Raw genomic sequence first — 16700 nt, 5'->3', positions numbered from 1 at the left:
TTCCTATTGGATCGGAAGTAATGATAGGAGCTTGCTCGCTGTGACCGTAGCCATCTTTATAGCATCTCACGTGCTTTTTCACTGCTCCATGCTCGATTTCGCTTGGTTCACGAGAGGTAGGGTTTGTATGAGACTCGAGCTTCTTTGCCTCCTTTGATGCATCGTAGTTTCATTATTTTTGTTCGACTTCGATTGCTTCACGTGAGAAAGAGTTCTAATGCTCTGATAAGCTTTATACTTCAAACCGCAAGTAAGAATTGCGAGCTATATGCAGATAGAATTGTGAGCTCTATTTCTTCCACATAAATATACATATCCATCCTTTATGGTTCCTAATAATCAGATTTTCTGAGCATTACAGTTTATATTCCCCTGAGGTTTGCAGATTGGATCCACAAGTATGCTTCGGATGATGAAATATGGGCTCTTGATTGAGTATACCTTCATCCCTCAACCATTCCAATGAATTAAATTCAAACCTATGTACTAAATCTTACTTCAAAGGTTTGCCTAAGCAATCTCCTTGATTGCAATTTCTCTCTTGTGAGCAGAAAAACTAATTAACTATGAGGGCTTCACCTATGAAAAGTTTCAATCCCAATTCTAAACAAACACTAATACAATATTTGGAGGAATAGGATTAATTAAAACATAATCTATCTCAAGAAAAACTATTCTCTAGTTTCTCTTGCACATCGTGCTCTGAGGATTGAGATGGCATTTTTTGAGCAGTCAGCAACATGTATGTGCTGCAAGTACATTTTCATGAAATTTTCTTGATGCAGGAATTACAAGCCCAGCATGTTATTATTATCAATATTATTATTAGGAGGTGGACTATTGTTTTACTGAAGGTCATGTCCTGATCAAATTTATTCTTGAAAATTTGGCTGGCATTAAAGACTTTTAAAAAATACGTTGCAAGGTTCAGTGACAGTAATAGCTATTACAAGCCTTTGGAAGGTTAATCCAACCCACATAGTTTCTTAGATTACTGTATACTTTTTAAGGATAACAAATTTTTTTGGGCTCCAAAAATTCGGCCCCGGCCTCCGCCTGATTGTTTCTTTTTTTTCTTTCGGGGGTGTCTTAACGGATGTAAGTTCCGGGGTGAATTTTGGAAGGCAGATGGGTTTGTAGATAAGATACTTCCCAGAGATTTCGACCTCATTTTGCGAGGACTTTATGATCTGAGTTCTGGTTTCCTATAGGTGCAAGCCCCTATAGTTAATTACCCCTCTCGATAATGAGAGAGAACTTTCGATTAAGGCTAGTCGTCAATCAGATACGTAGTATCTGGCATATAGTAGCAACATAGGTTTGAGGTATTTGGAGGTTTGAAAGGTTAGAAGATTTGATATTTAAAATAGAAATTTCACCATCTTGCACTTAAAGCGAATGATGGGGGAATGGATGATTGAGGTTCAAGGTTTGATATTTAAAATAGAAATTTCACCATCTTGCATTTAAAGCGGATGGTGGGGGAATGTATGATAGACCCAATCAAGATCCCATGGTTCCGTCGTCCCAGGCCATCGTGGTCCCTGGTCTACTTAGTCAGAGGAGGTAGTCGACCCAACCTGACAGAAGGATCCTTGTCAGCAGCCATAGGTTGCTTCTTCCAAGGGTACCTTGTAAACCTGGGGTGAATATTTGTCTAACGGGACAAATTTGAATCCACCTTAGCTAACAGAGGGCTTTGTGCCCTATCGATCATATCCTATTGATTCATGTCTCAAGAATATTATGCCACTAAGGAACGTATTGACTCTGGCCATAACCAGTATTTCGTGGTGTCATTTGGCGGCAAAACCACTCGGTTCAGAGGGCCCCGAGTCATAACCGTTTATCCTGCGGTGCCATTTGACGGCAAAACCGCCAGTCATAGGTCACGTACCACGTCCTTATTGGCAGGAGATTATTTGAGAATGGATCCTAGTGATATTTTTGACTAGGCATTTGGCTCTATGCGAGCTGAAGTAAATTTTAATTTGTTCACCCCGGCAAACTGTTGCGGAGGGTGAATGGATTTTGCTTTGAGTGTTAATGGATTTATTTCAATTTTAAATATTTTGATTTGAGATTTTTGGATATTTGGATTTTGGGTACTTGGGTGGCACTGGAAAATGTTTGAATCACCCTTCCGGTTGAGATTTGCATTCAACACGGCCCACATTGGGGTGTTTTTTGGGGTCATTTCCGCTTGAAAATATTTGTATTTTATGGATGAACCTTGTCGACTCTGTCGAGTTATCGACAGAGGATCGAGTTTTTTTATAGGCTATGCCTTTGTTAGTGAATTCTTGAAGGTCTAATATGAATGTATAAAATAAATATTCCATTCGACTTTGTAACCGCATATTTATTTGATGGTTCGAATCCTATCTACTCCTATTTACTTGCTTAGGAGGATCGGGTTTCTTAGGCTTTATGACCTTTATTAGTGAATTTTCTTTATTATAGGCCTTGAAGGCCTAACATGAATGTATTAAAATAGGTACACCGGTCGCAATAACCATGTATTTGTTTGAAGGTTCGAATCCTGTCTACTCCTATTTACCTAGTTAGAAGAATCGTGTTCAGATTTTAATTCACTTATTAACCCGCGCAGCATCCCTAGACGTCATGTGTGTACCAATAACATGCTCGCCGGGGCCCATGCTGGTGTTTGAGTGCATTTTCCCCCTTTTAGTGTACCTATGTGTGTACAAACTACCGTGCATATGTGGGGGTATTTATTTAAGACTTTGTTGTCGCCTTCTGTCTGCTTGTACGAGGGTTGCAGATTCGGTGGCATGGCATTGTACTAGTTATCTACTTATTGAATACAGATGGACTGTCGTGCACTATTTATTGCCTTCTGTAGGTGGATCATTGATGCAATAAAAAATTTGGGGAGGGGCCCAAATTTTTTATCACAAAAACAAAATCTTTCTAGGATGATAGAAATACATAAAATGCTTAAAAGAACACAAACACAACTTTATATAATAAACCGACTTACAAACAAAGACTCTTACAAACTTGACTCAAATATGACACCCTAAACTTGCTTTCCAAAAGAAGAAGGATACAGGTGGGGTGGTCACTTGCGGAGAGACGAAAGAGGTTAGAAGCCGAGAAGAAGGGTAGAAAGTACTCGCAAGTCTTTCCTAGAGGAGATGAGAAGGAGAATGGAACAAGCTCGCAAGCTTTTTCAAGAAGAAACCCGCATGTTTACATTTCCAAAAATCAATCACATAACATTTATAAAACATCCCAAAACAACTCTATATATAGGCAAGAGAGGGGAATACAAATAGCCACAACATTAATTTAAAAGCTTATTTAAATAGGGAATATGAAAAACCAACAGTCAATTCCAGGAAACAAAGCATCAAGCCACGGAAAAGCATCCCAGGCGGAACCCAAAGAGGCAGCCGCAAAAACCAAGGAGGCCCGCACGGAACCAAATCACCAAGGCATGAGAAAGGCCACCCAGTATGAAAAACTAGCAGCCAACCGTGGGAACCAAGGAGCCAAGGCATGGGAACCAAAGGGCCATCCACGAGAACCAAGGAGCCATCCACGGGAACCAAAGGGACAACAAATGGGGGAATGAACCTCAATTTATGAGCTAAAAAGGCTCTCTACTAGATATTAATGAGCTGATTCTAGTAGAGGACTTAGAAGCTCACCAAATTTATAATTCAAAATGTTTTGACCCCCCTTTTACCTACATCAATCATAGTGCACTAACTAATCTCCTGCTTTTGGATATAGGTGAATCGTAGCATTGTCACCTGAATCTCACGAGATATTTCATTGTTCTGATACAGACTCCTCATTCATCGGGAGGTTTTTTCAGACTTAGAAATCGGTGACCACTGCCTTGAAAATAACTCCTTTCAAGATTTTTAGTGCAGTAGACATCTGCATAGTTGTACTTGTTAATTTCCAGTATTCTTAGATGTTAGAACTATTTTCTTCCCAATTTGAAAACCATTAAGATACTTTGGAACACCAGGAAGTTTAGTTCGAATTTGTTCAAACATCTTTCTTATTCTGCCAGGAGGTGTCCTTCTCCATACATCAAGTTGTCTTCATACTTGACGTACTTTACAGCATCTCAATCACCACTGTTGTAGGTGATAACTGTACTTGTGTTCACAAGGGTTCGTTGTGCTTACGATATACCCATTGTTGTTATCCACAAGTGGCTTGTGTTTATTTATAGGGACTCGTTGCATTCACTATGCCTCTTGGAAATATCCTTAGAAGAACCATTGTTCTTGCATCATATTCACCTTTCACCATTCTCAGGTGGTTTGATGTACTTTTTCGCTTCCCCCTTGTGTCGTAGCAGATTGTATATATACTTTAACACTCATTTATGCTTGTGTATGTGCTTACAGGGAATATCATCGACTATAGGCAGAGGCAGGTTCATTGCATTCGTCTGCTTGTATGTTATCTTGACCACAAGGGATTGTATGCACGAGGAGGCAAGGGAGTTATCTTCTCCATGATTCTCTTGTTTGGTTTGTGGACATGTTGCATCTTGATTGGCATGAGAGCCTCCCTTCTTTGCAATGCTTTTGCGAAGGCTTTTGTTATTTAAGTCGTATTTGGCTCAAAACATCTTAGCTTAGACTTGACTTCATATAGTTCATTAAAGTCTAAACCTCTTATACTTCATTCAAATTCTTTGTGTCGTCATCCAAATCCAATTATTTTGGATTTTTCAATTTGAATTAAGCATAGTTCAATGCTCTTTGATCAAGCCTGAGCTCATGTTCATTGTGCATTTCAGTGTTGATTATTCAAGTCAAGTTCCACTCGATGTCGTACAGTTCGAGTTTAAAGTACATGTTAAAGTTCTTTTTCAAATTCTTTTGAAGTCCTTGCAAGTTCAGTTGCATGTTCAAATTGATTTGAATTTAGCTCCAGTTTGATCTTATCTTATTTGGGTTTGACTTTTTATTCGTCACTTATATTTTGTTCAGATTCAAGTTCACAAGTCCATCTTTCATTTGAGTCCAAGTTCTTGTTCTCTTGAGTTCAAACCAGGTTCGAGTGCAGTTGTATATTTACCCGAAATTTCGGCAGCCTCCCGGCATCTCCCCCTTTTAGGATAAAACTACGAAAAATTGGGCCTTCCGCGACGCTAGAGAAAAGCGTGCACGGTAGGTGCCCTCGGACGAGGACACCACGTCCGTAAAATCTTTAACCCCACCACGCCAAAGAAAGGCGTGCATGGGTCTTCAGTACATGTTACAAGAAAAGCAGTTGTTTCCCCGCAGGTACATTGCCGTGTAGGAGTACTTAAAATTGTCCTGACCACGCTAGGAAAAGCGTGCACCGGGCCTACCTGTCTCGTCGTAGGTGTCGCATCGAGTTTCCTTCCACCACGCTAGAGAAAAGTGTGCATGGGTAGTTTGTCGGTTTGACACGAACGCCGAAGACAGGACTTTGGAGCCAAGGGGTCGCTTACCTACCTCGTCGTAGGTGTCGTACCGGGTTCCCTTCCCACCATGCTAGAGAAAAGCGTGCATGGGTGATTTACCGACTCGATACGTACACCGAGGCAAGAGAGGGATTTATTTATTTATTTTTGAATTAATTATAATTATCTTTTATTAATTATATTTAATTATAATGAATTATAATTAAATTGTTATAATTAATTAAAATAATTAATTATATTTAACTTTAATTAAAGTTAATTATAATTCATTAAAATTAGCTAAAACAATTTAATTAAAATTAACTATAATTAATTGTAATAATTATAATTATAATTAATTTTAAGTAACACTAATACAAATCTCCCTCCCCTCTCTCCATAGTTCGGCAGCTTTACTGGATTTGGCCAAATAAGCGTGTGAAAGGGAGGAGTCACCTTCACTGCAGCATGCTCCCGTTCTTGCTTCCTATCAAAATGCCGGACTTCCGATCCGGCGGGAAGGGAAAGTCATCTAATGAAGCGAAGTCGAACAACAACGAAGAGGTCGAAGTAGCGAGCTCCCATTGTTCCATTCGATTAAAATATCGTAACTCCCGATCCGAAGGAAAGGAAAGTCGCTAAACGAGCAAAGTCGAACAACAACGAAGAAGGCGGGGGGAGCTACGGGATTTGGTCAAGATAGCGCACGAAAGGGTGATCATTAACTTCACAGCGAGCGGCTCCCGTTGTTGGCCCCGATCAAACTGTCATAACTTCTGATCCACATGAAGGTGTCGTCAAAGGAGCGAAGTCGACGACCACAAAAGGCAAGTCGTCGATGATGCAAAGTTGCACGACCACGGAGGAGTTGAAGAAGCGGCACGATCAGGAGGGAGAAAGGACCTTCACAGCGTGCGACTCCCGCCGCTGGTTCCGATCAAGATGTTGCAACCTTCGATCCCTCACAACAGCGAGCTCCCGCGATTGCTTCCGATCCGAATGCCATAACTTCCGATCCGATAGGGAAGGGAAAGTCGTCGAGGGAGAGGGGATGCGGGAGCTAGAGAGGAATCAGAGAGAGTAGAGAGCGAAAGAGAGAGATAGTGAGAGCGGAGTCTCTTCGGCTATTTAACGACGCAAACGAGTGAGATCGTGCAGACGACGTGCGAAGAAGAGACTTCGGCGTGCAAGCGACGTGCGACGTGGGACGCCAGAGCAGGTATGGGATTTTAATTTTTTTTTGTTTGCCAGTACAGGTCAACAATATTATAAGTCTTTGGAAGGTTAAGCCACCCAAAATAGTTAGTTTAAGGTCGGAGACCTGACCTTTGTTTGAATCAGATAGTTTCTTAGATTACTATATACTATTTTTAAGATAGCAGATGCCTACCTTTAGTAAGAGGAGATATAAATCCTATAGTTGTTTGAAAGAGTTAATTTTTTAATGTTCAATTTTGATCTAGACAGCAAAACTTAATTATAAGTGGTTAATGGAACCAGTAGTTGTATGAAATCAAATTTTGCATTGTAGGTTGGTTGCTTATTGGTAGTTTTGGGTACTTCCTCTCTATGACAAATGCACATCTTCAAGTCGGGTTAAATTATGAACTATTCCAAAGTAGCTCTCTTACTTTTTCGTGACATTCTAAGGATTCCAACTCATTTAGATTTGGGAAGTATAATTTATGTTTATATACTTACAACTTGGTTATTGAAGTATCATCATCATTGTTTTCTTTTATTTCATTACTTCTTGTAATGTGGGATGCGTTAGGTTCTGTGTGATGCTTGCTTCCAAACTTAAACATCTCACATTGTATGAGTCACAGCTGTATAATGTTATATTGAGCAAGCAATTTCTATTTTTGATAATGTTTACTAGTCGCAGCTTCAACTTCCTCCTGCTTTCGTTTATATTCTTTATCTTTTTTGTCTTCTACTCGAAGATACGTAACCAGCATGACTGCTACTCATGCAATTTGCAGTTTGGAAAGGACAGAGCACTGGCGACCTATGGTGTTCTCCCTGCTGTTAATGTTCCTCCATCAGTTTCTGCTTTGGAATTTGATCATGGTGGACAGAGATTTGCTTCCGCTGCATTGGATGGCACAGTATGCACATGGCAACTTGAGGTTGGGGGGAGGAGCAATGTTCATCCAACGGAATCATCCTTCTGCTTTAATAATAATGCATCGTATGTAGCTACATGTTCATAAAATATGTCTAATATTGCCAATCTTTTTGTTATTTTCTTTGTCTGTTAAAAAAAAATATATTCGTAAGCTTTATGATTACAGGGATGTTGCATATGTGGCTGCTAGTGGGTCAATACTAGCTGCAGCTGGATGTAGCACAAATGGTCACAATGTAGTTCTGTGGGATACATTGGCTCCTCCAGGCACATCTCAGGCATCTCTTCTTTGCCATGAAGGTATTTTTCTTTGACGTGCATTTAAAAGAACGGCCTATGTTGATACTTTTCATTTCACGTTGCTGATAAATCATAATGAAATCAGTAGCGAAAATTAATCAACTATCCCAAAATTGATGATATGCTTGCTAAAATTTTAAGCCTTTGCCTTGCTCTACATAGAAAGTGTTATGTCCACATACCGTTCCATTTTTTTTTATCTTATATATCTTTAAAAGGTGCATTGTCTCTTAAGACTTGCACCATTCATTGGTAAGTTTTTTGAAGAAAATAATAAAAAAATTAAAAGATTATAAAATTAAACAAGTTCGTGTCTAGATAATTTCGTTGTTATAGAGAAAGATCAAAGGTGTTGATTTACATTTTGATTGCTAAAAGTTCAAAATTTGATGGAAATGAAATTGAAGTGAAAATAACAGATTATAAATAAATATATATATATACTTGTATTACCTCATTCCTTGGGTGAAACTCTTTCCATAATGCTCTTATCTTCCTAGTTTACTTTTCGTTTATGGTTATTAATGGATTCATAAAGATCATGTCAATCACTCGTCGCTAAAGCCTAGTAATTGGAAGAGTAGTGTGATGGATCTTTCATAGCCTAAATCTTATTGTTAGTATTGGAATTTCTTGTTGAAACCACTCATGTATGCAAAGTAAGATTGAGTTGACTATTTAATGATCTCAACCCCTCGCATGTGTTTAGACCTAAGCTATTTTATCACCTTATTATTTTTATGTTGTCGTTTATCATCAAGAGGAAGCTTATAACTATTGTGCTTTAAAATTTAAGCGTGCTAACTTCCTTAATCCAATCATCAGTGCATGTCCGTTCTACATCATATATATATGAGAGAGAGAGAAATTTGAAAAATTTCTCCTCAACTCTTCTTCCCTACATCTTCATTTCCGACGGTTTATAGCATGCATGTTAGGGTTGTGAAAAAAATTTCATAGCGATGCTCTTTCTCCATTCATCATCTCTGATGGCTAGCGATATTATTTGTTGATTATTTATGATTGAATATGGTGTATACACTCTAAACCCTAAACTCAAAATTATAATAGTCATCACATTACCTTCTAAAAACTTGTTAAAACTATCTTCCAATCATCTTCATCTTTAAAACATGATTAAACAATGATCGAATAATCATCAAACAATGATCAAATCATCTTCGAATAATGATCGAACTCTCTTCCAACCATCTTCGATCATGATTTGAATAATATTTGAACCATGATTAAATCACAATCCAATAATCTTTGAACCATGATCAAGCAATAATCAAACTATAATCATGCCATGATCGAAGATGTTTGAAGATTGGTCGATCATTGTTCAATCAAGATTTAAAGGTGATTCAAAGATTATTCAAATCATGAATGAAGATGGATCGATCTAGATATGATCATTGTTTGAAAATTATTTGATCATGGTTTGAATATTGTTCAATCCTAGTTTGATTATGGCCTTAGATGGGAATTCTCCAAATTGTTCAGAGCTAGGGTTTTGTTTTGCTCATTTGAATTGTTTTATCATATATGCAGTTGCATGCTCTAATCATACTGAAAGAGAGGCATTATAATGATTGGGTCATATGCATATCTATGGATGTGATGGATAAATTGGTTAGACAGGTTGAGGCTTATGACCTCATTTGCAAGGTTGAGAGATTCCTCTTTGATACGTTTTTCAGAGCTCCTAAAATGCATTTCTCTGGGCTCTAATTTATCAACTATTACTGAGATGATTGATAATGAGAAGAGCAGAGCTACTCCATTGTGTTTAACAACATTAGAGGGAAGAAACATTTAACATTGTTGAGTTTGCCTTAAGCACACTCAGATGTGATGAGAAGTATACTTCAGGGCATAAGTGTAGGGATCAAACTATTCAGGTTCTCACCATCTGTGTTGACGAGGAAACTAAGGGATGTGAGAGTATAGAAGAGAGAGAGAGAGAGAGAGAGAGAGAGAGAGAGAGAGAGAGAGAGAGAGAGAGAGAGAGAGAGAGTATAAGCTTCATCTGGACGTGATAGAGATATCCCTGAATTCAATAGTGGGATTCATTTCGAATCATACCATGAAGATGAAGGGGGAAATAATAGACATGGAGGTGGTGGTGTTGATTGACAGTGGGGCTACCCATAATTTCATCTCCAACTAGCGTGGGCTAATTGGGGGTGACATTGATGGATACATGATGTTATGGAGTGATGATGGGTATAGGAAGATGGAGACGGGTTAGGGGATATGTATGGTAGTAGAGTTGACATACAAGGGGTTCAGGTGAGGAAGGATTTTCTCCCATTGGAGTTAGGGAGCACTAATATCATCCTGGGAATAAAGTAGCTCCAGACATTGGTGGATACCAAGGTCAACTGGGGAGCATTGAAAATGGAGCTGATGGTGGATGGGAGAAGGATAGTGATCAGGGGAGATACATGGCTCACCAAAGCCATGATATCACTTAAAACCAAGGTGATGAGCATACAGGAGGTGGGGGAAGGTTATCTGATGGAACTACATAGGCTGGAGAGGATCATATTGGAGGTGGGCGGGGACAGTCCTCTTTTAGTACAACCATTAATTTAGTAGTTCGGTGAGGTTTCTTTTGAATTGTATGCATTAAATAGTTTGTTTTCCTAGGGTTAGGGTATCTTGAATTTTGGCTGAAATTTGAGATCTCTTAGGTTTAGATTTTTGGGCTCTAGCGGCGTGTAGAGATTTGGGAGAGATAGATCCTCCTCTCGAATAGAGGATCAATTGTATATTTTTATTTTCTTCCGTTAGCTGTGTTCTTACAATAAAATTCTTGTTTTCTTTGGTTTTGAATTGAATTTGTGGAGATTTCTCGCTGTTTTCCGAAATTGATAGGATTTATTTGAAATCAACAATTCTTTTCTATCAGATTGATCTTTAGGCTGAATATGCTTGGCAAAATTCATTATTAGCCTGGAAAGTTCATCATTGTTTAAATGAGTTTATAGTGAACATGGAGAGTTTCTTATTTTTGTTATTCTAATCCAATTGGGTTGCTCTGAGCTTTGAACCAAATCAACTTAAAAATGGTCTATGAAATATTTAAGTGTATTTTTAATTCCTGATTCTCTTTGTATATTTGGAAATTAAATAAAAAAGAGAATTTAGTGGCTACTAAAATAAAAGAATTTCAACAAATTTACTCTTTATTTGATTGGTTGTACGCATCAGTATCATGCCAAGCCTATAAATATAGTCATGAGATTGTCATTTGAATATTGCTTGGTTTGATCATCTTCTTCATTAGTCTTTCTTTGCAAATTACTTTTATCAAGATGGCTAATATTCTAAGTGAAGCAAGCAGAACATTATATGATCCTGCAGCTCTTGCTAATCAGAAGAAAACCCACAAATCCTCTTTTGAGTGAGCTAACAACTAAGTTAGAGATTCCTCAAAATAAGTTGATAATTTGGCTAATGACTTACTGGATCGATCCAACAATGAAACAATGATTCTTCAGAAATAATTAATGACGACTCTTTAGTATAAACTGAAAATGATTTAGCAGTTCTCAGGAAGACAATTTAACTTTTCAGAACGATCCAATAAATAAGCCAATCATTTCCTCTAGCCATTTATGAAATTCTTTGTTCTTCTATGAAAAGTATTGAATGAAATCTTTCTTTCATATGTTTTTTCTCTACCTTTGAATATTTTGCTTTGATAAGCTATTGAGCCAAGTATATTCTCAAGGTTATTGGGCTGAATGATTGTATTGATTAACTGATACTTGAGTACGTGAATACCAGAAAATGGTTTTTATTCTCTCAAGTCTTATTCGGCCTTTTTTCCTTAATGTATTCTTGGACAAGTTGTCATCTTGGATGTTCCTCTTCCTACACTAAAGCTTTCATCTTCACGAGGTAACCAACCAGACTTATCAATTTAGACGCAATGTTCTAAGAAAGTATGAATTTGAGCATAAAAGATTTCGTTTATCCAAAACCTCCTATACCTCATTCTTATGAGCTAGGCATATGATAGGAATTGGATGCAATTTCAACAAAACTTGAGAACGATACAAAAAATTTAGGAAGAACACACAAGATTTTTTTTTTTCTTTTTTGGCAAGATATATGAAAGAAAATAGCAAGGTACAGTTGAATCTTCAATTGGACAGGAAGATCCGGCTCTCCCAAATCCCTTGCCGGTGACTAAAGCCCTCGCAACATATGAAATTTTAATTTCAACAAACTCAAAACATAAACTTGAAATTACCCTATTGTTAGGCTTAAATATGCTCCCCTAATTTTCTTCCAAATCTGAATTCAAATCAGCCATCTTTTCCTAAATGATTCTCTCCTAAATTTGAATTCAAATTAGTTATCTTTCCCTAAATAAACATTTCTAATTCACTTCCAAATCTGAATTAAAATCAACCCTCTTTCCGTAAATAAATCTTCCTAATTTCCTTCCAATCAAATCAGCCATCTTTCTCTAAATAAATCTTCCTAATTTCCTTCCAATCAAATCTCCCTAATTTAGTTCATTAACTATACAAAACTTATCCCAATTTAGTCTTTGATGGACCATTTGAGATCAATTGTATATAGATGGTGGTCTAAATTGGAGAAATTTGATACTTTGAGGGTAAGTTAGTCATATATGAATCGTCCAAGAACTATTTTGAACTTTTATCCTAAGTTGCTGGTCCGTGGGTATCTTTTATCCTAAGTGAATGATTCAGTGAGATATAATTTGACATATGGTTGCAAAATTCATTCCTATCAACTGCCCCCACCCACTTCTTCTCTCTCTTTCTTGTGATCACTATTGGAATAGATGGAGTCCGTTTAAAGAGATAATTCATAAGTTGGAAAGGGTATGACCTGGTGTTGGCCTAAACTAGGAAATAGATAAAAGGTGGACGCAACCTGAATTTTTTTCCCGTTATGATTGTGGAGTTATGCTTTCGGAAATAGAAGTTACATATTCTTCATTGGGAAAATGTTAAACGTTATTGCAGCCATCCTGAGTTTTCCTGCTCTAATTACTTTTACTGTTTATGAAGGTGGTGCCCGTTCTCTTTCAGTCTTTGATAATGATGTTGGGACCGGTTCTATTTCACCCCTAATAGTTACTGGTGGCAAAAATGGTGATGTTGGGCTGCATGACTTTCGGTATATTGCAACTGGAAGGAGCAAGCGGCACCGACAACCTAGAGATCAAGATCTCAAATCTGCCACATTTGTGAACACTTCCAATCAGGTTGATAATGCAAATGGCATGATTTGGTACATACCAAAGGCTCATCTTGGTACGTTATTTCATTGCTTTCCTTCATTCTGCTTTGTACTCGTTAGCTCATTTTTGTTGCTTTCTGGCTCATGTTTTAGGAAGCATTACAAGGATCACAACCATTCCTAATACAAGCATGTTCTTAACCGGAAGCAAAGATGGAGATGTGAAACTTTGGGATGCCAAAAGAGCACAATTGGTTTTTCACTGGCAAAGAATTCATGATCGTCACACTTTTATTCAACCTAACTCTAGAACCATTGGTGGGGTTATTAGGGTAAGGAGCATATTGAAGCACTTGTACTGGGATTCTATCAATGCTAATGGAGGTACATATTCTGTTTGCTGATATAGTATATTGTGATGGAACATGCAGGCTGCAGTCACAGATATCCAGGTCTTTTCCTGTGGTTTTCTTACGTGCGGTGGGGATGGTTCTGTGAAGCTAGTACAACTGAAGTGAGGGACAAGACTTGGGTCAGTTTCTTTACTCATTTCTAAAGCAGTTTTGTAGTACAAAAATTTTGAGTTTAAAAAAACTTTGAACTAGAAAGCTGCTCTGGAAAATAAGAAGAAAGTTGTCCCAAACGAAACCTTAAATTTCTCTCTAACCAAGTTGGAGAGCTTCTACGTCCTTGACTGAGTTTCTGCAGAAGACCATTCAGCTCACTTTTTACTTGCAGAGCTAAAGATTATTGCTTGCATCATCCCAGTGCTGCTTATCCATCGAGGTTTTTCCCTGCCTGGATTCCTATGTTGCCCATATATCCTATATATAAAGCTGTTAAGAATTTTCTTTTTCTGATTCACATTTGTTGGTCAAAATAATTGTAATGCTCTTCCATTATCATGCCATAAAAACCTTACACTGTATCTCGCTAGTGTTGTATAATGAAAGTTCCTTCCATCATAAAATTTACCAGAAGTGCTCTTTAATTTTTCATGAACTGCGTCGATCATAAGTGCTTTTTCAGCTGTTAAGAAGGTTTTGTTTAGGATGATTTTATTACTATTTTTTAAAGTAGTTTTTTAAGAAATGCCCCTCTAAGTGTGTAGAAATTTGAATAGAATCAGAAGGTTTATTTAAAGCCTCCAAACATTTTATTATCAGTCACATGTGGTCAAGATAACAAAAGGGCTAGTCAATCAGCATTAAAGATTTAGGCTTTGTTTGGGATCGTTTTTTTATTACTTTTTAAAATAGTTTTTTTCGTACAATAGTTAAAATTTGTGTACTCGAAAGTTGCTTTAAGAAGCAGTAAGAAAGCCGTCTCAAATGAAACCTTAGCTTACAAGGGCAGGGACTTAATTCAGGAATAGGAAAATATTCTGCAGCTAGTTTATAGAGTGGGTAATAGGGGATTGTTGATGAACTCGAGTAAGATCTATGATTTTATCATCTCGGATTGTCATTGGATCTTAGTCTACGTAGCGGAGGTAATTGATCCATCTATCCTAAGAATTCTTGTAAAAAACTGTGTTTCATCATCCAAGGGGCCTTGCATGCTTGGGTTGAAGCGTTTGTCTATGATTTTATTTGGAATGGCTTTCTTATTGCTTCATAAAGCAGCTTTTTAGTATTAAAATTTTAATTTTTGAACTAAAAAGCTGCTTTAAGTAGTAAGAAAGTCATCCCAAATGAAGCCTAAGTTGTCATTCTTAAATCGACCCTAACTAACAGAGAGCTTCATTCTTATGCTCCTTATAGTCCATAACTAATAAGCTCCCCCATTGGGGGGGGGAACATCTGAGCTTTAGTTATAATTTTAATATGATTGTATTATCTGGTGGCAAACCACACAGTTATAAGGTATGTATCATGTCGTTATTGTTGTAAGATTTTTTAGAGTGATCTCATCAATTCATATGACAATAATTCTCTATGTTTTTTTATCAAATATAAATTTATTATCCTTCTAAAATTGGTGAAGAGGATAAATAAATTGGATGGTTAATTGCTTTGTGCTTTAGTGCAGTCAGTTATTCCTTCCATATTTTTGGGTTTTAGCATTTTTCTTGGTTTTTATATGTTTATAAGGATTTGAGCTCAAAGTAACTTTAAAACATTTAAAGTTACTTTCGGTTACCCCTTTCGGTTGAAACTTCTTATCAACATGACCGTCATCAATGAAAGTTATTTTAAAACATATTTTTGTGATTTGAAAGCTTAATTTCAGAATGAATGCAATAGTTATGCCTACCAAAAAGGGCAAATTATTGGGTTCGGACATCAGACGTGTTCGGAGTCCAATGAAAATGCGTCACATCATCTCCTACTCGGTACTGAGTTCGGTACTGAGCGGTTCCAGATGGTATTGCTCAGTACTGCTCGATACTCAGTACTTCACAGTACCGAGCTCAATACTGCTTGGTATTGTGAATATCGAAAGTGTCAAACCCAATAATCTCTCTACCAAAATGGCAATGGATATGATTGAGCTTTGATATTTTTAACCTCATTAACTCTACTTGCTTGCAGGGAATAAGTTCATAATTTGCATGCATCACTTGAGTTCATTTAAGCTCTCATCACACTTCAAGCCTTGCCAACTCTATCTTTGTATATAGAAGATCCGGTCTAAATATAGAAATCGCCATTAAACCTCATAGTAGGCATGCAATGAGAAATAAATTTTCTTTGTAAAAGGTCTTGAAGATCTTATATTAATGTAAAATAAAATAAGTGGTTCGTGATTGAGTAACAACTCAATTGGTTATCAGAACCTGCAATTGAAATTAATGCACGGTAGTAAAAATAATATGTATGTGATCATTCAATTCATATCAATTTAATCATGTAATTGCAAGATCATGTATAGTAGTTAATATGAGCAATATTACTTCATATAAGCAATAGAAATCATTAAAAATAACATAATTTAGATTTAGTGATTAGTGGCCATTTAAAGAATCAGTAGGCCATGTCAAATCATGTAAATATAATACAACGTGTCTACCATGATTATGTATATGCAAATTTATGCGTTGTTTCATGTGTAGCAATATACATGTCATATCAATTAGGTAATACATATTTGTTCTACGCATATCGTACAGTATCAAGACTAGTATATTACGTATTATATCATGTATAAATGCAATCATTTATATCATGTATAAATGTCATAGTATATATAGGTAAGGCAAACCAGCTAGCTACTTGTGGTATTTTTCTTGTGTCAAGTCCTGTATGCAAACCATATAGGAATTAGTCATAATCATATCAGACTTGTTGTCAAGAATCGGTATGATACACATAACACCAATCATGTGACTTTCATGTAAAAAGTTGTTACTTCTTGCTCATCGACATATCATGTCATATAAATCAGTCTCTTTATGCCTCCCTTTTTATATCACTGAGAATTACACCATAAATCTTATTTAAAGGAAAGCTTATCAGTCTATCCTCCTATATATGATAACACGTATCTACCCAATTTGAATCAATCAATCATTTCCAACTAGTTCTTCTTGTTTTCATACACATTTCATACCATATCGAGCATAATATCAAACATCATATACACTCATTGTAACTATCATTATACTCATCA

At 36.9% G+C, this 16700-nt stretch overlaps 1 protein-coding gene across 1 annotated transcript in view; it reads left to right on the top strand.

The window, feature by feature from the left end:
* The window catches only part of LOC110113162, an 84659-nt gene extending 70573 nt beyond the window's left edge, over positions 1–14086 (top strand). Inside the window, exons 12-16 of the mRNA XM_020845610.2 lie at positions 7411–7619; positions 7723–7856; positions 12917–13162; positions 13242–13420; positions 13520–14086. Of these exons, the coding sequence (XP_020701269.1) occupies positions 7411–7619; positions 7723–7856; positions 12917–13162; positions 13242–13420; positions 13520–13606 (855 nt within the window). The 3' untranslated portion in view covers positions 13607–14086. The remainder of the gene's footprint in view (positions 1–7410; positions 7620–7722; positions 7857–12916; positions 13163–13241; positions 13421–13519) is intronic.
* Positions 14087–16700: the final 2614 nt, after the last annotated feature.

This window comes from Dendrobium catenatum, unplaced genomic scaffold (genome assembly GCF_001605985.2).
Source record: "Dendrobium catenatum unplaced genomic scaffold, ASM160598v2 fragScaff_scaffold_706, whole genome shotgun sequence".
NCBI classification, from domain to species: domain Eukaryota; kingdom Viridiplantae; phylum Streptophyta; class Magnoliopsida; order Asparagales; family Orchidaceae; genus Dendrobium; species Dendrobium catenatum.
The sequence above is the reverse complement of the archived record's forward strand: the minus strand, read 5'-3'. Positions and strand labels throughout refer to the sequence as shown.